We start from the raw sequence: 22276 nt of genomic DNA, 5'->3' as shown, positions 1-22276 counted from the left end.
TTTAAGTTCATTTATATTTTGTACACTTTATGTGTGTGTATATTTTATGGACATATATATATCTTACATACATTCAATAATTAAGAATGACCATTGGTTGGAAAAAGAAAAATAAATTGTGATATAATAAGACATTGGGACAAAGTAAGGTAGTGGTGTTAATGAGCAAGAGAAAATCATACCAACACTAAGAAGTGATTAAACACATTATTTTTTCAAAATAAGAAAAAGCCATGTAATATACATGGAGTTACTGTATTTTTAAAGTTGTTTTTGTTAGCACCTTGTAGTTATAATTGACTTTGGGGTTCATTTAGACACAGTTATACACCCATGGAATATGATTTGCTCCATTTCAGTCCCCAGTAATCTGTAGTGCAAGCACAGAGGAATAATGTGTGTCAACTTCACTATACTGATGATTTCTCTTGTACACTTTCATATTATGGATATGGAAAATTAATAGGTATTACTTATTTTTCAACAATAATAGTGCAAACAAGGCAGTATCATTTAATTGATGGTGAATGCTCCACACTCAGTTCTTTATTCTTTTTATCTGCCTTTTGAATATCTGAGATGTTCTTATAATTAAAAGGTTCATATCTGTGATTATTCAAAATGTAGAGTTTTTATAATTCTTTCGATATCTTGTTAGGAAAAGTCAGTTTTCCCTTTTAATATTTAAACTATTTCAGGTTACCCCTGTAGTTCTAATGTATTTGTTTTGATTTCAGGACACTTTATTGCACGTACCCGAGAAGCAAACAGGAATTTCATAAGCTTCTGTTCAGTTGTTCCCTCTTCTGGCTTCTCTCTCTGTACAAGCTGGCTAGTGGGCCTTTCAGTACCCTGATGCTGCCCTGATGGTTTTGGTTATCAAGTAATGATAACCTGTTTTTCTTCCACATGTGTTCCCCTCATCTCTTCCCTTCTGTCATGATCTGTGCCAGGTGTCCTCGTCTCCTTCATGCCAGGAGCAAATCACGACAGAAATACCAGGAGTGTCTTGGATCTCAGGCAGTGTTGTTGAAGATCTGTCTTCTCATTACTCATCCTGGCGATATTCCTATTAGGATTTATAGAGGTTCCCAAAAGTATAAATAAGGAGCCTGACACTTCTTGCACAACTCATCAAATTTTCTTCTTTACCAAGCAAGCACTGAAGACAAGATGAAAGCCCAATCATTCTGAGTTAAAATCCTGTTATTCAACTATTTTAATTTATTTTATTTTATTTGTTCTTTTTAATTATACATGACAACAGAATGTAATTTGACGTACCATACGTACATGGAGTTTAAATCTTGATGAAAGCTGCTATTATTGATTTAGGTATAATATTGCCTATTTATTCATTTACTGTTCATTTAAGAACTGGAGAATTATCAGGGAAAAGCCACATTTTATTTGCTTTTTTATTCCTACGAGGTGGATCAAGTAGGAATGGAGGTTGTATTAAAGAATAAGCAGTCAGATAGTTGGGGAGTGGAAGTGAGAAAGACAGGAGGTTGAGAGGGAAGGGAGCAGGTCACAGGAGCTGAGAAGAATGTAACTCTTCTCACCTCACCATGCAGACACTGCACTTTCCTAATAAGGAACTGTGTGCATCCATTATCTATATCCTCACCTGTATCTTTTCCATCAGTCTCTCCAAGAGCACAGAATCAGAAAACCAAGTGGGCACAGTAGAACTTCTCCTCCTGCGCCTCTCAGATGACCCAGATCTGCAGCCCCTCCTCTTTGGACTGTTCCTGTCCATGTACCTGGTCACTCTTCTTGGGAACCTGCTCATCATCCTGGCCATCTCCTCTGACTCCCAGTTCCACAGCCCCGTGTACTTTTTCCACTCCAACCTGTCCTTCACTGACATCTGTTTCAACTCTACCACGGTCCCAAAGATGCTGGTGAACATCCAGAGACAGAGTAAGACGATCAGTTACACAGACTGCCTGAGCCAGGTTTGCTTTGGTGTGGGTTTTGCTGGATTGGAAAACTTTCTCCTTGCAGCAATGGCTTATGACCATTACGTGACCATCTGCCATCCACTCAGGTACTCAGTCATCACGAACCTCCGCCTCTGTGTCCTGCTAATTCTCTTGTCCTTGTCCATCAGTGTTGTGTATGCCCTGATCCAAAGTTTGATGCTGCTGAGGCTGTCCTTCTTCAATGACCTTGAGATCCCCCACTTCTTCTGTGAACTTGTTCAGGTCATCAAGCTGGCCTGTTCTGACACCCTTCTCAATAACATCCTAGTATATGTGATGTCTAGCTTACTGGGTGATCTTCCTCTCTTGGGGATTGTTTTTTCTTATATAAAAATTTTCTCCTCCATTCTGGAAATGCCCTCAGCTGGGAGAAAGTCTAAAGCCTTTTCCACCTGTGGGTCTCATCTCTCAGTGCTCTCCTTGTCTATGGGACAGGTTTTGGAGTGTATATTAACTCTGCAGTTACAGACTTATCCAGAAAAAGTGCAATAGCCTCAGTGATGTATTCAGTGGTTCCTCCAATGTTGAACCCTTTTATTTACAGCCTGAGGAACAGGGACATGAAGAAGACCTTAATGAAACTCATTCAAATGTCTACCTTGTGATTAGTTCCGTGCTTTGTGCTTTGACTTCTATAGTGAGTCAATGTCCAGGAACACTGGATGATCCAAACAGTTTTCTTCTACCACTAAGGTCTTATTCTGCAATGCTTAGTTCCTCTTCTGATCTGGGTATTTCTCCTTAGAATGGAAACTGACTTGAGTCTCCAGTCGTTTGGGATTCTTGAAAACTCATGTGAACTTCTTGAACTTAATTTTGTGGTCAGCTTCCACAGAGGCAGAACATAAGCAAAGAGTTCTTGCTATTGAGATTTTGGGGTATTTCTCAGGATAATGTGAGTGACAATAGTGTGGTAGGAAAATGGCTGGAATTAAGTAAGCATTTCAGTACGGTAGGAGCCAATGTTTGAGCCTCTACCTCAACCCATGGACTGAGTGATCACATGACTTCCCCAAATTATTGCAATCTTATTTTCTGATTTAAATCCATGACGTTTTGAACATTGTCTCCAAGGCAGATAATCACCTGCCAGTTTCTGTTGAGTTGTGATAATTCCGCAGATGACACAGGAGCTATGCAGTGTCAGTCAACAGTGACAGCAGGTGGCAATCAGCTCAGTGGTTATCAACATGCTACTTATGTAGTAAAATAGCACCCACTAACCTTAGCTTCGTCTTCCACAAATTTGGCCTAAATGCTGCATTATGGAATTTGACATAACTATGGAATGTTTGAGTTTCATGAGTGACAAGGGCTGTAGCTCACATCATATGAAACACTATTAAATTATTTCATTCAAACAGTGAAGCTGGTCATCCTGAGTCATTGAAGTTCACACAATGCACATCCAGGCATGGCACAGGATGCCTCATTCACTGTCCCACCTGTTGGTTTCACCCATGTTCTGCCATTCTGGTCACTGAAGTCCCAGATCAGTTACAGGGTTCATATACTTAGATCTTCCAGAAAACTGAAAATAGATTGTTTTTCCTTAGGTTTTGTTTCAGTAGAGAGCCAAACATTTCATGGTTTTATTTAGAAAACATCCTTTCACATAGCACAGTCGAGAATGACGGCCTTTGCTCAATTGTAAACTAATCTCTGTGAGGAGATACAGGCTGTATTCTGGGGTCCCTGCAATGACAAACCCACCCATTCATCTACAGTTCATGAAACAGAACATAAAGGTGACCCTTAAACTCATTAATGCACAAATCAAAACAATAATAATAATATGAATAATAATAATTAATAATAGCATAAAGAAGATCAATAGAGTAGAAGAGGCAGCTCAGGAGGAGGAATAAAAGCTAAGAAACCTAATCACATTATATTATGTGTATGTATGAATATGGCATAATAAGTCTTGCTACTACCTATTATTATAATGCACCAATAAAAACTATGAGACACTCCTCAGAACATCTTCTGTTCTGTTGCTATTGGGTCATCTGATTTATACTTTGGCTTCTTATTGACTGCTTTCATCTATACCCATGGATGAAGGTAATCCTCAATCAGCGGGGCTGCTATTGAAAAACACCATACCTGGCTGGGTTCAAGAGTGGACATTTATTTCTCCAAGGACTTGGCATTGCAAATCCCAAGATGCAGATCTCAGAAGATTCAGACACTGGTTATGGCTCTTCTTGTGGTTTTCACATTGCTACCACTTTGTTGGACCTTCTCTTAGCAGAGACAGTATTTCTACTCTCTTCCTCTTGTTATGAGGGCATGAATCTCATGGCAAAGCTCCATGACTTCATAAAATCCAATTAATTTAAGAAGTTCCACCTCCCAATGCTATCAAACATGGGAACAAATATAAATGATCAGAAAAGTACCTACTTGTTGTAAAATATATTCGTGATTAAGAACCAAAAAGATTTCAGAGTTTTTTATCACCATAGCAAACATAGTTTTGGTTACAATGTTCTATGTTTATTAAAGGATGTGATTTTGGAACAGGGAGAGATACAACAATAGTATTGTTCAGGAAAGAGATTCCAGGAATCATTGACTTGTAAATGAACAGTTTATTTCTGAATTAACCTCACAGCAAAGATGGATTGTTTGGTCAAAAGTGCTTAAAAAATGAATATGATTCCTGTCTCTCATCAAAGGCGAAAATAAATTTCATGTGGTTACAGTCTAATTTTCTAAAGGTAAAATTTAAAATCATTTACTGAGGAAAGTAGGAGTTTTAAAATCAAGACCTCCTGAGCACAGACCATGAGACTATGTATTTACAAATTAAACTGTGTGAAAGCTGTGTTCTGTGACCGTCTAGTGAATACCATGAATACCATGAAGCACAAGAAAAACAAGACACTCCTAAAAAACTAACTGCAGTATTTTATATGTAGGAGTGTTATACATGTATAGGATGGCTACTCCAATTATATAATGAACAATTATGAATTGTCTTTTTGAGATAGATGAGGAATTCAGTGGATATATCATGGATTCATCAAAAGACAGAAAAATAGATAATAATATGTGCAAGGAATCTTAGCCTCTTAATGAGAGAAACAAATTAATTGCCCGCATTTTGCACCCTTTAAATAATCAAGGTAGTTTAAATATTGAAGAATAATAAAGAAAATCAGGAATTTTTATTGAGAAGGTACATCATTGCATAGTTCCTTTGAACTATGCAAAAATGGAAAACCACTTGACCACAACCCAAAATTCCACCCCTCTGTAAAAAAACCTTTTATTTCCTTCTTTAGACTTGGAAGAGAATGTTACAATGACTTTATTTAAAAGAAAAGAAAATAGATAAAAAATTTAATCACTATCAAAAAATATTCCTCAGTTTTAATGTCAGCCTAATGGGTATAATATTATGGAATATTCGGAATAAGAGAGTAACTGTTGTACCCAAGAACACGATGGATGCTGAAGTAACTTGATGAGAATAACTGGAGACAAGAATTCAGTCTCCTGTTATTTAATTTTGAATTTATACATGTGAAATGGAAGCACTTCTATGTATTGAATCATCCAATTATAGCTGCCTTGGGGATACAAATGCACCAGAGGTTTATGGGAATGCCAACTGGGTAAAGGAAAAACAATGAATACTGACCACATCAATCCACTTATGACCTGTATGGTTACCACATGTTCTTTTCTGTGTCCTCTTCCTTCTGGAATCATTGATTACCTGAGAGCCCCCCCAGATCATCCACTTAATGATCTTCCTCCACAGATCCCCTATTGGCAGGGACCATTTCCGCTATGCTGCTTGACAAGGTCTGAGAATGGGGAAGGGTTTGGCAAGGCCACCATTCCAGGAATTGCCGCTGTCATCTCTCCTAGGAATTGGGTGTTCTTTTTCGTAATCATCATATTTATAAGTATGCAAGTGCAAATCATATTCTCTGATTGTTGTGATAAGAATTTAACCTCAAAGAGTCTGTGGAGGTTGGGGGAGGATAAGGAATGCTTTAAAAATGTACTACATCACACATATAAGTCTGAAGGTACAGATTTGAGGAGTTCTTCAAGAAACTATAGTTGCAGGAATTGCTTGCTCCTGTGCTGACCACATCGACCCCAGTTAATGCTTTACCAGCAAAACAGCCTGACAAACAAAACAGGAGACTTGTCCCCAGAGTGAAAGAACCACGCTACTTAGCTTACAAGATTGGGGGATGTTTGTGGTACCCACCTAGAGGGAAACAAGTGAATAAGCATAAGGACCCACCTCCCACAGATCCACCTCTTCCCCATACAAGAGTGTACAATGAAAATGGTAAATGAGCAATTATTATTAATGGTAAATGGACAAATGTCCAATGTTTGTCCTTCCTTTAGAGGCTTGGACATCAAGGGTCACCCTCGAAATGTAGGGCTAAAGAGCAAAGAAACAGCATACGCAAACAACTAGAAAGATATTATCTGAAGTTAAAATGCCCTCATTACATGTTAACTGGTTATGAGTAGATTATGCTGGCTTAAATCTCATATATGTACTAAAATAGGAAGAAGATAAATCAATGACATAAAAATAATAGGATAAAATTAGGTACTCACTCTGATTGTTCGCAATAAAATAACCTAACTTAGTTTTAACAGAGTGTGTTTAGATAATATAGTAGAACTTTAAGGTTAAATCAAAACATAATAACATGAGCTAAAGATTAGTGCCTATTTTAATTAGCAGTTAAGTAAAATTAGCTTAAAACGAAATAGGAGTCATTATGCTAAAAATAGGTCTGACACCAAAGGGTAAAAAAATCCAGTAGGATGAAAAAGGGAAATATCTTTCACTGTAATATGCTTATGTGAGTAATTTTAAGTAAATATAAAAAGTTGACCTTAATGTACCCACTATGTGTGAAAGTGTGATTACTGACAAATCTTATGGTAATTTCTCAATAACATGTATCTTATTTAATCCTGCTTTACTTAATACTATAAAAGAAGAGCTAAAATAAATCTGAGCAGAATTTGCTTCAAGTCGCTCCAGGGGTTCGTGTCATTTCTCTGCACCGACTCCACCCATCCTTTGGGGATCCTGTGAGTTGCTGGGGCTGGCTCCCAGCACCCTATTGCAAACAAGTGCCTTGTAACAATTTGTTATGTAAGTTAGTCACGAGTGACTGAGGCAGCAACTGTATATCTGAGGGCCACAACTCAATGCACCACTGAGATGTGGTCTGCTTCACTCATGGAAAGGTTACCACCTGTGGACCCATGGAAGGACACATGGGTTTCTGTCTCTGAAATCATGTCCAGGTGTGACACCTGACCTCAGTTTCTTCTGCAAAATCCTGAGGACCTAGAGATCCAGTCCCAGGATGAGGTCCCCTCATAGAGGAGGGAATGTAGTATCACTCTCTGTTCTATCACATTCTCTGCCATTGAGTCATTGTAATGAATCTTGTTTTATTAATCAAGCTCATTACTATTAGGCTTTCTTTTCCTTATTAGGACTCAAGACATCTTCACTGATGAGCTTCACTGTCCTATCACACCAATGACATCATCTAGTTATGAAAATTTCATCAACAATGAAACTAAGTGTGGTAGATGCTAGTGTCACCTTAGATGTGCATGGTTTGCCAGTACCAGGTCTCAGTGTGTATTTCTCAGGTCATGGATGCTTAATCCTTTGATTCACAGTAGTACTACACTAGAATGTACTTCTATTGCTCCTAAACACTTAAGCAGGCAAACACTATTTGTAAAATATGACAATAACTATGCTTAAATATTTTCCTGATATCTCCAACCTCACATTACCTTCTTCTGAGCAGGCAAAAATGTTTACATTGGAATCTCTTCCACAGGTTCTGCATCTATGGAAGTCAAGCCAGGAAGCATTATTTGGAGAATAGAAATTATGGGTCAAAGAACAGAGAGCAGAACAAAAGCAAAGTTAGGTTCCAGCAAAGTTAAAATGCACCTAGTCATTACTTGGTCATTGTAGGTTACTATGGTGGAAAAAGGCTAAAGTAATATGGTTCACAAAGAAACTTGTCAATTAAATATGCTTTAGAAACCCAAATTCAAATCATGAATCTTTATAGTAAAGATGCAGTCCTACTAATGAGTTTCCTCAAGGCTTCTTTCATATCTCTGTCCGTCAGGCTGTAGATAAAGGGGTTCAGCATTTGAGGAACCACAGAGTACATCACTGAAGCCACTGCAGTCTTTCTGGGGGAGTCAGAGACTTCATTGCTAATATACACCCCAAAAGTTGCCCCATAGAACAAGGAGACAACAGACAGGTTAGACCCACAGGTGGAAAAGACTTTGTGCTTTCCTTCAGGGGGGGCATTCTCAAGACAGAGGACACAATGTGAGTATAAGAGAAAATGATCCCAGAGAGAGGAAGACCACCGAATATGCAAGCTGCAATATATATATAAGGATGTTATCAATGAGGGTGTCAGAACAGGAGAGCTTAATCATCTGAGCAAGTTCACAGAAGAAGTGAGGGATCTCCAGGTCTGTGCAGAAGGACAACCTGCAGCAGCATCAGACTGTGCAGCAAGGCATCCCCAATGCTGACTAAAAAAAAATAGAAGAGAATCATAAGAACACCGAGGTGCAGATTCATGATGACTGTGTACCTGAGTGGATGGCAGATGGCCACATAACGGTCGTAAGCCATTGCTGCTAGGAGGAAGTTTTCCATTCCAACAAAAAACCAGAGCAAAATAGACCTGGGTGAGGCTGCTTGTGTAACTGATGGTCTTACTCTGTCTTTGGATGTTCACCAGCATCTTGGGGACTGTGATGGTGCTTAAAGATATGTCAGTAAAAGACAGGTTGGAGAGAAAGAAATACATAGGGGTGTGGAGGTGGGAGTCAGAGCCAATGACAAGGATGATGAGCAGGTTTCCCAGGACAGTGACCAGGTACATGAACAGGAACAGTACAAATGCTGGATTGCAATGCTGGGCTGCAATGCTGGATCGTCTGTGAGGCGAAGTAGTAGGAATTCTGAAACTGCTGTTTGGTTTCTGGGTTCCATGTTGTTGGTGAATCTCAAGGAAAAGGTGGGGTGAAAAATAAAAATACATAGGAACAGCATTAGCAACATTATTTGGGAAGATGATAGCAATGCAAATTCTTGAACCCTCCATTGGACTCACTGCTGATAAACCCTGTGAATGAAAACTGGCATTCTAAGTTTCAACAAGCCCCCTGGGTGGCTTTGATATATGCTGAATTCTAGGAACCATTTATTAGAAACAAAGCTGTATCATTAATACTGTGAACTCAAATGAATGTTCAAACATCTTCCTCTGCTACTTTCTCCTTCCTTCCCTATCCACTCACTTCTTTCTCTCACCTCATTTATTGAAATGATTGTTTTACTGAACACCAACTGTTGCATCTACTGAGTTAGGTGCTGTGAATAAAGCAATGTGTAAGACATGACTTTTCAATTAGAATTAGTCTGTACCTTCACGCAAACAGTAAGACAGCCATGACCATGTTACATCTGTCCTCTTGAGCCAGGGTTCACCTACATTGGTTTTTTTCAGAATCCTTTTGGAATCATCTGATTGTCTTGTCAAACTGCTGCTGTGTTAGTCCACACTGCCACCTCATTTTACCCATGAAGACCCTTAAGAAAGGGGAGGTAATACTGGGATGTGGGCTGTGTGATGAGTGCTTGGCTAAGACCAGGACCCAGCTCAGGTCATCTGACTGAAGGGTTGACTCTCCACTAAGCTCTGCTAATGACTGAATAGCACAGGAAAAGCATTCTGAAATAAACACTCATATCTCATAATCTACCATTGTAATTTTAACATTTTTTCCTGTGAAAAGCCTCCTTCAAGGATTGGCCACTTGTACCATTAGTCATGTCTATGGCTAGCATCCATCTAGGTGGGCATAAGACTGCATTTATACCTGAAGTTAGAAGACTCGCCCATGGAATTGCAGGTCCTCTCCTTTGCAAGCAAGTCTCTTCATGAGATTCCTGGTCTCTTTCTAATTGTTTTTTTTTTTTTTTTTTTTTTTTTTTTTGCCTTAAGGTAAAAAGCACCAGAATGAAAGAAAGCTTGAAGTTCATAGACTCCTAAGAAAATCAGTAAGACTACATACAACTTGTTGTTCTCTGGAAAACAGAGACCAGATAACACAGACTTATATTTATTAGGTCCTTTTAGGAGAATCAGGTTCCTCTTAGAAATGCTATTGTGGAAAGTTGGTCATGTAGAAGCAGGAAACCAATCTTCATTTGTGATACATTTGGGATGAAATGGATAACAACTTAAATGAATTGAACAATAATGGATTTAGATACATGAATCACACCTAACTTCACTTGCAGTGCTTTAACTAAGGGACTGCCTGGTACCTGGTGGACTTCAAGAGGAAGGATGCTCAGTGCCTCATCGGTGTATTGGTGATGCACGATGCATGCTCAGGAAGTGCAAACAGATTGAGTCAGCAGGTCCTGGTCAAGAAGGATCACATCTCTAGGAGGAGGCTCCTGGGTTGCTTCTCCACTGGGGCAGGGCTGTGGGGTGGGGTGGCCACAAGGTGACTCTATGCAGTCTCTGTACCCCTGGGGCTCAATATCCAAAGCTCCTTGTTAGACTAGCAATTTTACTGCCCTTCTGATCCCTGGGGTGCATAACCTTAAAGACCAAAGAAAACAGAAGACAGGCTTTTAGGCTGGCAGGTCCCCTGACCCCAGAAGTCAAGTGCAGCTCACCCAATTCTCTCCACTGATTCTCCTCTCCTCCACTTATGGTACCTTGCCTGCAAGACCCATGAGGTTTCTTGTAAACCCCAAATATTCATTTACCAAAAAAGAAAAATATAGCTGTTTCATATCAAGGAGCCTGATTCTCTTTTAGGTATGAAAACATAGCTTGTGCATGTAGGTATTACAAATCTGATTACAAACACAACCAAGAGGTTATAATCAAACAAATACTCAGAGGTATCACTTCAATGTCATTAATGATTCCTGATCCTTGATTTTTATGTTCAATATGTTGTCCAGAATATTCCAATCTAGTTTTTTGGTCATTTCCAACGTAGTTTTTAAGTACAGACAAGGATACTTTTTCTATGGCATTTTGCAAAATCTTTACAATTGCATCACAAAGTATGTTTTTATCACATTAATTGACTGTGAGATGAAATTATGCAGGAGCAGAGGTCAGAAAACCCGACGCAGGAGTGGAGACCTGACTGGAGACAGTGAGGACAACTGCAGCCCTGTCAGAGGGGACTTCAGACAGATTTAAGAAAACATTGGTGGAGAAGAATTGGGGAGAAGAAATACAGAGATCAGCTTCAAGAATGTTTTATAAATGGAGAAGAGAATGAGGCTGTAGCTGGAGCAAGATGAGTGGTCTAGAGGCCACTTCCAATTATTATTAAGGGGAGTGCAATATACAATTACACTGAGGACATCAGACTTCACAGGTGACCTACACCTCCATCTGCTGTGACCTCTAAGTACCACATTAGGATCATTGAAGTGTCACCAAGACTCCTTCACTTGATTGACAATGTCCATCTGAACAGAGACAGACAGGCCAACTTTAGCTCTCAGTGTCTCCACTGCTCTGACCACATAGGTCCTACATACCAAGTGGCAGCATCCAGATAGGACCCACAATCTGGACCAGCGCACACACTTCCTCAAACCTTAAGGGTCATGAATATTATTATTATTACTAGGGATTGAAGCCAGGGACATTTACACAGTGAGACATAGCCCCAGCCTTTTTTAAATTTTAATTTTGAGAAAGGGACTCTCTCAGTCTCTTGAGGCCTCACTAAGTTGCTGAGACTGGCTTTGAACTTGTGATCCTCCTCCCTCAGTCACCCAGTTGCTGGGATTACAGGTGGGTGCCAGTGCACCTGGGTCATAAGTATTACTTTGAGGAGGCATTCTTTTTAGTAATTTTTTGAAGATTAAACCTGTATCTATGAGGTGATATGTTGCCTATATATTTTTTCAAAGCAGAGAAATGAGAGGAAAAATACCATAGAGGATTTGAGACACTTGTAAAAACAACAGCAATTTTTAGTATTACTTAACCCGACACCTGAGAGGGAAAACACCACCTCTCCATACAAGTGCCTCTGCAGTTGGTGAGGACAGCATTGAGGGAGTTTGGAAGAGGGGAAATGGACACCTGGACACTCAACACCTCTTACCGTTGAGGTGTTTTAAATATTGAAGCACATTATACAGCAGGGGGCTCACTTGTTGATAGTGCAATCCTTGCGCTGCAAGGCCATTGGCATGATTGATTTAGGACTTGAGACTTTTGAGAAAGTCGTCTTCTTTCCCAACCTGATGCTGACTGCTCCCTCATCCTGAGAGTTCCTGGTGGTGTGGTCTTCTGCATCCACCTTTCTCTTCATGTCTGTCCTGAAGGACTTTCTCACAGGGACACACCTTTGCATATACACGATTCTTGTCTTTTCTCCTTTGGTAGCTTTAGAGTCACAATGATCTTTACACACAGTATCAGGAACACCAACACACCTTTCAACTCAAAAATAAAATATAGATATAGAAGACAGTTACAGTCTGTAGTTTTCATGATAAATTGTATACATAGATATTGTTATAACTAGTTTTTGCACAGTTACACATGATTCACATGTATTCATGTGAGTCACAGGTACAGTTTTAGGTAGCTATAACCTAATGCTATAATTTGTATTTATAATAAATAACAAAATTAGAAGAGGTGACACTAAATAGACAATAGAATTTCACTATCAAGTTTTCATTGAAAGTGATATAATTTATACTTTTATAAATACACGTATAAACACATTAAGACACAAATACACATAGACACACTGAAGATCCTAGACCCAAATGTTGGGTCTCTGTTATCAATTTGGACGCAGAAAATTGCCAAGTATCAGAAACCCATTAACCCAGGGTGCAAAAGACCTTTGTGACTATAACTAAAACAAATGACTTGTTTGTTACCACACTAACATTAGTTTTATCTGAGCACTGTGGCTCATGGTGGCACAGGCCTGTAATCCCACTGGTTTGAGAGAATGAGGCAGGAGGATCATAATTTCAAAGCCAGCCTCAGCAACTTAGTGAGACCCAAAGTGAATTATTTAGAGTCACGGTCTCTAAAGAAAAAGAATAAAAAGGGCTGGGGATATGACTAGTGATTGAGCACCTCTGGGCTTAATCCCAATACCAAAAATTAAATAAGAAAAATAAAATTAGTTTTAACTGACTGAGGCACTACAGTAATAAAGAGTTGTGAAATTAGGGAAGAAGAAGTTACAATCCTATTGCCCAGGAAAGTGTAAGGAAACACATTAACTCATAAGTGAATTTATTATTCACAGCTGGATTGTCATTGTAGTGAACAGATAGAAGCATTTAATAGAAGTGTAAGGAAATTAAAAAGAAAAAGATGCCTGTCTCACCTCAAAGGCAACAATAAATTTTAGTTGGTCTCCTCCTCAATGGCAAATGGCAAGACTAAAAATCCCTTACTGAGGCTATGTATGCTTTCAGTGCTAAGACCTGTTGAACACAGATCCAGAGACAAAACATTGCAAAATTGTACTCTATACTGAGTACTGGGGGTGCCTACTAAGCCACCATGAAGCACATGCAAAAGTAGATGCGATCCTGCAGAAAAAAATCTGCGGTATGTATTTAAAGACAAAGGGCTGTTATTCCAATTGCATGCATGATATTATGAATCAACAACAGATCTGCAGCTTGATGGACAACTCACAAACACGTATTTCTTTTTTTTTATTATTGTATACAAATGGGATACATGTTGTTTCTCTATTTGTACATAGAGTCAAGGCATACCATTTGTGTAATCATACGTTTACATAGGGCAATGATGTTTGATTATTTTTTTCCTCCCCCCCACCCTCCCACCCCTCTTTTCCCTCTATACAGTCCTTCTTTCCTTCATTCTTACCGCTCTCCTTATCCCTAACACTAAACCTAACCCTAAACCTAATGCTAAACCCTCCCACCCCCCATTATATGTCCTCATCTGCTTATCAGTGAGATCATTCGTCCTTTAGTTTTTTGAGATTGGCTTATCTCACTTAGCATGATATTCTCCAATTTCATCCATTTGCCTGTAAATGCCATAATTTTATCATTCTTCATTGTGGAGTAATATTCCATTGTATATATATGCCACAGTTTCTTTAACCATTCATCAACTGAAGGGCATCTAGGATGGTTCCACAATCTGGCTATGGTGAATTGAGCAGCAATGAACATTGATGTGGCTGTATCTCTGTAGTATGCTGATTTTAAGTCCTTTGGGTATAGGCCAAGGAGTGGGATAGCTGGGTCAAATGGTGTTTCCATTCCAAGCTTTCTGAGGAATCTTCACACTGCTTTCCAGAGTAGCTGCACTAATTTGCAACCCCACCAGCAATGTATGAGAGTTCCTTTTTCACCACATCCTCGCCAACACCTATTGTTGCTTGTATTCTTGATAATTGCCATTCTAATTGGGGTGAGATGAAATCTTAGGGTAGTTTTGATTTGCATTTCCCTTATTACTAGGGATGTTGAACATTTTTTCATATATCTGTTGATTACTTGTACATCTTCTTCTGTGAAGTGTCTGTTCATTTCCTTAGACCAGTTGTTGATTGGATTATTTATATTCTTGGTGTAGAGTTTTTGAGTTCTTTAAAGATTCTGGAAATTAGCGCTCTATCTGAAGTATGGTTGGCAAAGATATTCTCCCACTCTGTAGGCTCTCTCTTCACATTGCTGATAGTTTCCTTTGCTAAGAGAAAGCTTTTTAGTTTGAATCTATCCCAGTTGTTGATTCTTGCTTTTATTTCTTGTGCTATGGGAGTCCTGTTAAGGAAGTCTGATCCTAAGCCAACAAGTTGATGATTTGGACCTACTTTTTCTTCTATAAGATGCAGGGTCTCTGGTCTGATTCTGAGGTCCTTCATCCATTTTGATTTGAGTTTTGTGTAGGGTGAGAGATAGGGGTTTAATTTCATTCTATTGCATATGGTTTTCCAGTTTTCCCAGCACCATTTGTTGAAGAGGCTATCTTTTCTCCATTGCATATTTTTGGAAGCTTTGTCTAGTATGAGAAAATTGTATTTATTTGGGTTTGTGTCCATGTCCTCTATTCTGTACCATTGATCTTCCTGTCTATTTTGGAACCAATACCATTCCGTTTTTGTTACTATTGCTTTGTAGTAGAGTTGAAGATCTGGTATTGCAATACCCCCTGCTTCGCTCTTGTTACTGAGGATTACTTTAGCTATTCTAGGTTTTTTATTCTTCCAGATGAATTTCATAATTGCTTGCTCTATTTCTGCAAGGTACATCATTGGGATTTTAATTGGAATTGCATTGAATCTATATAGCACTAGCCATTTTGACAATATTAATTCTGCCTATCCAGGAACATGGGAGATCTTTCCATCTTCTAAATTTCTTTCCTTAGTGTTCTGTAGTTCTCATTGTAGAGGTCTTTCACCTCTTTTGTGAGATTGATTCCCAAGTATTTTATTTTTTTCGATGCTATTGTGAATGGGATAGATTTCCTAATTTCTCTTTCTGAAGATTCATCACTTATGTATAAAAATGCATTGGATTTATGAGCATTGATCTTGCAACCTGCTACCTTTCCTGAATTCACTTATGAGTTCTAAAAGTTATCTAGTGGAATTTCCAGGTTCCTCTAAATATATAATTATGTCATCAGCGAACAGGGATAGTTTGAGTTCTTCTTTTCCTATTCGTATCCCTTTAATTTCTTTGGTTTGTCTAATTGCTCTGGCTAGAGTCTCAAGGAAGATGTTGAATAGAAGTGCTGAAAGACGGCATCCCTGTCTTGTTCAGTTTTTAGGGGGAATGCTTTCAGTTTTTCACCATTTAGAATGATATTAGCCATGGGCTTAGCGTAGATGGCCTTTATAATGTTAAGGAATGTTCCCACTACCCCAATTTTTTCTAGTGTTTTGAGCATGAAGGGATGCTGTATTTTATCGAATGCTTTTTCTGCATCTATTGAAATAATCATGTGATTCTTAACTTTAAGTCTGTTGATATGGTGAATGACATTTATTGATTTCTGAATGTTGAACCAACCTTGCATCCTTGGGATAAAACCCACTTGATCGTGGTGCACTATCTTTTTAATATATATTTGTATGCAATTTGCTAAAATTTTGTTGAGAATTTTGTGTCGATGTTCATTAAAGATATTGGTCTGAAATTTTCTTTCCTTGATGTGTCTCTGTCTGGATTAGGTATCAGGGTGATATTGGCTTCAGAGAAGGAGTTTGGGAGGGTTCCCTCCTCTTCTATTTCATGGAATAGTTTGAGGAGTATTGGAATGAGCTCTTCTTAAAGGTTTTGTAGAACTTGGCTGAGAACCCATCTGGTCCTGGACTTTTCTTTGTTGGTAGGCTTTTGATGACCTCTTCTATTTCATTGCTTGAAATTGGTTTATTTAAGTTGTGTATGTCCTCCTCGTTCAGTTTAGGTAATTCATATGCCTCTAGAAATTTGTTGATGTCTTCGAGGTTTTCTGTTTTGTTGGAGTATAGATTTTCAAAATAGCTTCTAATTATGTTTTGTATATCACTCGTGTCTGTTGTGATGTTTCCTTGTTCATTCCGAATTTTAGTAATTTGAGTTTTCTCCCTCTTTCTCTTTGTTAGTGTGGCTAAGGGTATATCAATTTTATTTATTTTTTCAAAGAACCAACTATTTATTTTGTTAATTTTTCCAATTGTTTCTTTTGTTTCGATTTCGTTGATTTCGGCTCTGATTTTAACTATTTCCTGTCTTCTACTACTTTTGGTATTGGTCTGCTCTTCTTTTTCTAGCGCTTTGAGCTGTAGTGTTAAGTCGTTTATTTGTTGATTTCTACTTCTTTTGTTGAATGCGCCCCATGAAATAAATCTTCCTCTAAGTACTGCTTTCATAGTGTCCCAGAGATTTTGATATGATGTGTCTTTGTTCTCGTTTACTTCTAAGAATATATTTATTTCCCTCCTGATGTCTTCTGTTATCCATTCATCATATAATAGTGTATTATTTAATCTCCAGGTATTGGAGAAGTTTCTGTTTTTTATTCTGTCATTTATTTCTAATTTCAATCCATTATGATCTGATAGAGTACAAGGTAGTATCTCTATCTTCTTGTATTTGCTAACAGTAGCTTTGTGGCATAAAATATGGTCTATTTTAGAGAAGGATCATGTGCTGCTGAGAAGAAAGTGTATTCGTTCTTTGTTGGATGGTATATTCTATATATGTCCATTAAGTCTAAATTGTTGATTGTGTTGTTGAGATCTATAGTTTCTTTATTCAATTTTTGTTTGGACGATCTATCCAGTGGTGAGAGAGGTGTGTTAAAATTGCCTAGTATTATTGTGTTGTGGTCTATTTGATTTCTGGAATTGAGAAGGATTTGTTTGACGTACATGGATGAGCCAATGTTCGGGGCATAGATATTTATGATTGCTTATGTCTTGCTGATTTATGCTTCCCTTAAGCAGCATGTAATGTCCTTCTTTATCCCTTCTGACTAGTTTTGGTTTGAAGTCCACATTATCTGAAATGAGGATGGATACTCCAGCTTTTTTGCTGTGTCCGTGTGCATGGTGTGTTTTTCCCCATCCTTTCACCTTTAGTCTATGGATGTCTCTTTCTATGAGATGAGTCTCTTGCAGGCAGCATATTGTTGGATTTTTCTTTTTAATCCAATCTGCCAGTCTATGTCTTTTGATTGATGAGTTCAGGCCATTAACATTCAGGGTTATTATTGTGATATGATTTGTATTCCCAGTCAATTGACTCATATTTGTTTTTGACATGATTTGGTTTCTCCTTTATTTGGCTATTCCTTTAGGCTAGCACCTCCTGTTGCTGATTTGCATCGTTGTTTTTCATCTCTTCCTCATGGAAATTTTTGCTGAGAATGTTCTGTCTTGCTGGCTTTCTTTTTGTAAATTCCTTTAGCTTTTGTTTATCATGAAAGGATCTTATTTCATCGTCAAATTTGAAGGTAAGTTTTGCTGGGTATAAGATTCTTGGATGGCATCCGTTTTCTTTCAGGGCTTGGTATATATTGTTCCAGGCCCTTCTAGCTTTTAGGGTCTGGATTGAAAAATCTGCTGATATTCTTATTGGTTTCCCTCTGAATGTAATTTGATTCTTTTCTCTCGCGGCCTTTAAAATTCTGTCTTTATTTTGTATGGTAGGTATTTTCATAATAATGTGTCTTGGTGTGAGTCTGTTGTAATTTTGTATGTTTGGAGTTCTATAAGCCTCTTGTACTTGGTTTTCCATTTCATTCTTCAGATTTGGGAAATTTTCTGATATTATTTCATTGAATAGATTGTTCATTTCTTTGGTTTGTTTCTCTAAGCCTTCCTCAATCCCAATAATTCTTAAATTTGGCCTTTTCATGATATCCCATAATTCTTGTAGATTCTGTTCATGATCTCTTACCATCTTCTCTGTTTGGTCAACTTTGTTTTCAAGATTAAATAATTTTTCTCCAATGTCTGAGGTTCTGTCTTCCAGGTGTTCTATCCTATTGGTTATGCTTTCTATGGAGTTTTTAACTTGGTTTATTGTTTCCTTCATTTGAAGTATTTCAGTTTGCTTTTTTTTCAGTATCTCTAACTCTTTATTGAAATGATCTCTTGCTTCCCGTATTTGGTCTTTTAACTGTTGATTGGTGCGATCATTTAATGCCTGCATTTGCTCTTTCATCTCCTCCTTCAATGCCTGCATTTGCTCTTTCATCTCCTCATTAGCTTCCCTGATCGTTTTAATTACGTACATTCTGAACTCCCTTTCTGACATTTCTTCTACTGTGCTGTCATTGGGTTTTATTGATGTAGTATCTAGGTTTCTTTGGGATATTTTCTTCCCTTGTTTTCTCATATGGGTCAGCTGTCAGTGGGACCCTGAGATATTGCAGATTTCTGCTATTGGCTTATAGTGTCCCGGTAGATTTCCAGTGTATCACCTCCCAGCCTTCAGTAGCCTGATGTCTTGGAGGAATTTGATAATGCAGTGCATCCGAAGAAAGCTGCCCCTAGCCTCCTACTGGTTCCAGGGTTTGGAAGCTGGCTCTGTGCAGGAAAGGCTCTCACTGGGTGCCTGCAACATGCAGCTGGCCATGTGGGAGTAGCCCACCGCCGGAGTGTGGAAGGCTACCTTGGGAAGACTCTAGCTGCCCTGCCCTGCTCTGATAAGCCACCCCTATCTGTGCCTGCCACCCTGGGCCAAGCTTTACCCAGTGGGCAGACTCACCCATGGCTCTATTTCAGTCTGAGTCTCTCAATGCGTCCCCTTCTTAACTCCTGGGTTCTGGAGTGACTGGGGGTGTAGTCACCCTCTAGGCCACCATCTTGGATCACCCCGTGGAGAGAGCCTGCGGCCGGAGTGGGCAGAGCTGCTTGAAGAGGTCTCTGGCTACCCTGCCCTGATCCCAGAGGCTGGTTGCGGATCGAAGCTCTCCTTTGGTTCGGGGACTTGTGGCTGGTTCTATGTAAAAAGCCTCTGACTGGTCTGAGAAGCTAGCCTTGAAAGGCACCTCCCACCGCAGGGGTCCAGGCTACTTGGGGAAGTCTCTGGCTGCCCTATCCTGGTCCCTGATGCTGCTTGCGTGCTGAAGTACGCTGTGCTGCGCTGGCTCCGGGATTTGGAGCTTGTTCTGGTCAGAAAGCGCGTATTTCTTAAGAGAGGAATTCTTGGGCCCATAATTCAGGAAAAGATTCATAACTTCCTCTTAGAAAACTGTAAGTAAATATTTACACTCATTGAATTGTCAGAGTAAATGAAAAGTTTGAGTAATGTTGTGAAACTCCAGAATACATCAGGGTAGGGTAAGTTGGTTCACCTCTCTGAAACTACCCAAAGGTGAACACTGTTCTACTACACTCAGTACCTCCACACCATGTGCAGACATTTTATTTACAGGGTTGTGACGGCACTGGCCATGTGTACCTGGACAGTACCACTGAGCTACACCCTCAGTCCTAAAACTCTTTTTCATATGTTTTGGGAGGCATGGTTGGGAATATTTAAGATGTATATCCAAATAGCTGAAATTTGGATGCCACACTTTGTTCCTCCTCAGAAATGATTCATATGTTTAATGTCACCACATGTAACATACAAAATATAGAGCACACAAATCAAGAAATAACTTCTGAAACCAATGAAAAGATCATTTCTGGAGCACAAGCATTAGACTTGCAAGAAGAAATGGAATTCATTAGTTGGTATGTTGTTTAGGGATGTCTACAAGGGTGATAAATATGAATTGCATTGCTGTAAAAATGACAGTTTTTCAGGGCAAAACTGATCCACTACTAGCAATCAAATACTGACTGTATCAAACAAATTCCTGTCTCTGCAGTCACCATACCTCCCTCTGTATTCTGTCTTCTCCACTTCTTTCTTAAGAACAGACATGGGATGATCTTGAGATCCCACCCAGATGATCCACCAAGTGCTCCTTCTCTGCCAACCCCCTTCTCCCAAACAAGCAGCATTCACCATTTATGCCACACGTTGATCACAAGTTTTCAGGACAGGATGTTGACACAGTTTGAAGACCACCATCCAGTCCACCTCAGAGATGCAAGTATTTGGTACATGGAGAATTCCCTTCTCAAGACACACAGGAGTGTATCCTCAGATTGTTGCCTGTGGCATCAGGTCCACATATGTCAACTGCATTTGCACTATCACCTGGGGAAGGGGAGGAGACCAGTGAGTGCAGGGAAGAGGCTACTTCATGGGGGACTGAGTGAAGGATGTTCTGCTCTCTGTGTTATTGTATTTCCTACCTCTCACATCTTTGGAATGAAGGGTATTTCTCCTTATTGTCAGAGACAGTATTGTCCATCTTCATTGATGGAGTTCAAGCATGTCACAGTCATCTCAAAACAGTGATCTGATCCATCATGCCAATTTTATAGATGAAGACACTGAAAATGGTTGATGCTATTTTTGCCCCATAAGTATATAGATGCCAGTAACAGATCGCAGGATATGAATGTCCAACCTTTTGCTTGCTTTAGGTCTGATACCCAGATGAAATTCTAATGGCCCCAGCTGTATGATCAGTGGAAACAATTCTATGAATATGACCGAGCAGTTCTTAAAGATCACCCTTATCCTGCCATCTTTCACTAACTTGCTTTCTTCTGAATTTCATAACAAGGGAAAATTCTAAGACTAGAATCCTTGCTTCAGAGGCTGTCTGTGTGGAACCAGAGCAACAAAATTATGTTTGGGGTGAGAAATCATGTGTAAAACATCACAGAGCTATACTAAAAGCAGTGACGGGTTTCAAGACAAACTAAAATCCATGTGGCCATTATGGTATTTCATTAATTTAGAATAGTATAATGACAGATGAGTAAGGAATTATGGCTCATCACAAATGTTGTCACTGTTAATTGTTCTAGAAACCCAGTTCGAAAAAGGGCAAATGACATAGAACAGCTATCCAACTGATGAGTTTCTTCAAGGCTTCCTTCATGTCCTTGTTTCTCAAACCATAGATAAATGGGTTCATCTATTGAGGGGCGACTGTGTACATCACTGAATCCCCTGCAGTCTTCCTGGGGGAGTCAGAAACTGAAGAGCTAATGCACACCCCAAAAGCTGTCCCATAGAACAAGAAGACAACAGACAGGTGAGACCCACAGGTGGAAAAGGCTTTATGCTTCCCTCCTGATGAGGGCATTCTCAAGACAGAGGACACAATGTGAACGTAAGAGAAAATGATTCCAGAGAAGGAAGCACCACCAAATATGCAAGCCACTATGTATATCAGGATGTTATCAATGAAGTTATCAGAACAAGACAGCTTGATAATCTGAGCAAGTTCACAGAAGAAGTGGGGGATCTCCAGGTATGTGCAGAAGGACAACTGTAGCACCATCACACTGTGCAGCAGGCCATCCATGAGGCTAATCAACAAGGAAAACAAGGTCAGGAGTCCGCACAGGCAGGGGTTCATGATGGCTGTGTACCTGAGAGGATGGCAGATGGCAACATAGCGGTCATTGGACATTACTGCAAGCAGACAATTTTCCAAGCCACCAAAAACCAAGACAAAGCAGACCTGGGTGAGGCAGCCTGTGTAGGTGATGCTCTGACTCTGTGTTAGGATGTTCACCAGCATCATTGGGATCGTGCTTGAACTTAAACAGATATCAGTGAAGGAAAGATTGGCAAGAAAGAAGTACAT

The 22276-nt window shown here is 39.3% G+C and overlaps 1 protein-coding gene across 1 annotated transcript; it reads right to left on the bottom strand.

Annotated features, from left to right (window-relative positions):
* Positions 1 to 21598: 21598 nt before the first annotated feature.
* LOC124975406 (olfactory receptor 7G2-like) lies at positions 21599 to 22276 on the bottom strand. Its single transcript, XM_047538147.1, has one exon. The coding sequence runs from the start codon at positions 22274 to 22276 to the stop codon at positions 21599 to 21601; it is 678 nt and encodes a 225-aa protein (XP_047394103.1).

This window comes from Sciurus carolinensis, unplaced genomic scaffold (assembly GCF_902686445.1).
Source record: "Sciurus carolinensis unplaced genomic scaffold, mSciCar1.2, whole genome shotgun sequence".
In the NCBI taxonomy this organism is placed as follows: Eukaryota; Metazoa; Chordata; class Mammalia; order Rodentia; family Sciuridae; genus Sciurus; species Sciurus carolinensis.
This window is presented reverse-complemented; position numbering and strand designations above follow the sequence as displayed.

Bases quoted from the DNA above. Each gene is read 5' to 3' on its own strand.
- LOC124975406 (XM_047538147.1), bottom strand. From the start codon at position 22,276: ATGTACTTCTTTCTTGCCAATCTTTCCTTCACTGATATCTGTTTAAGT.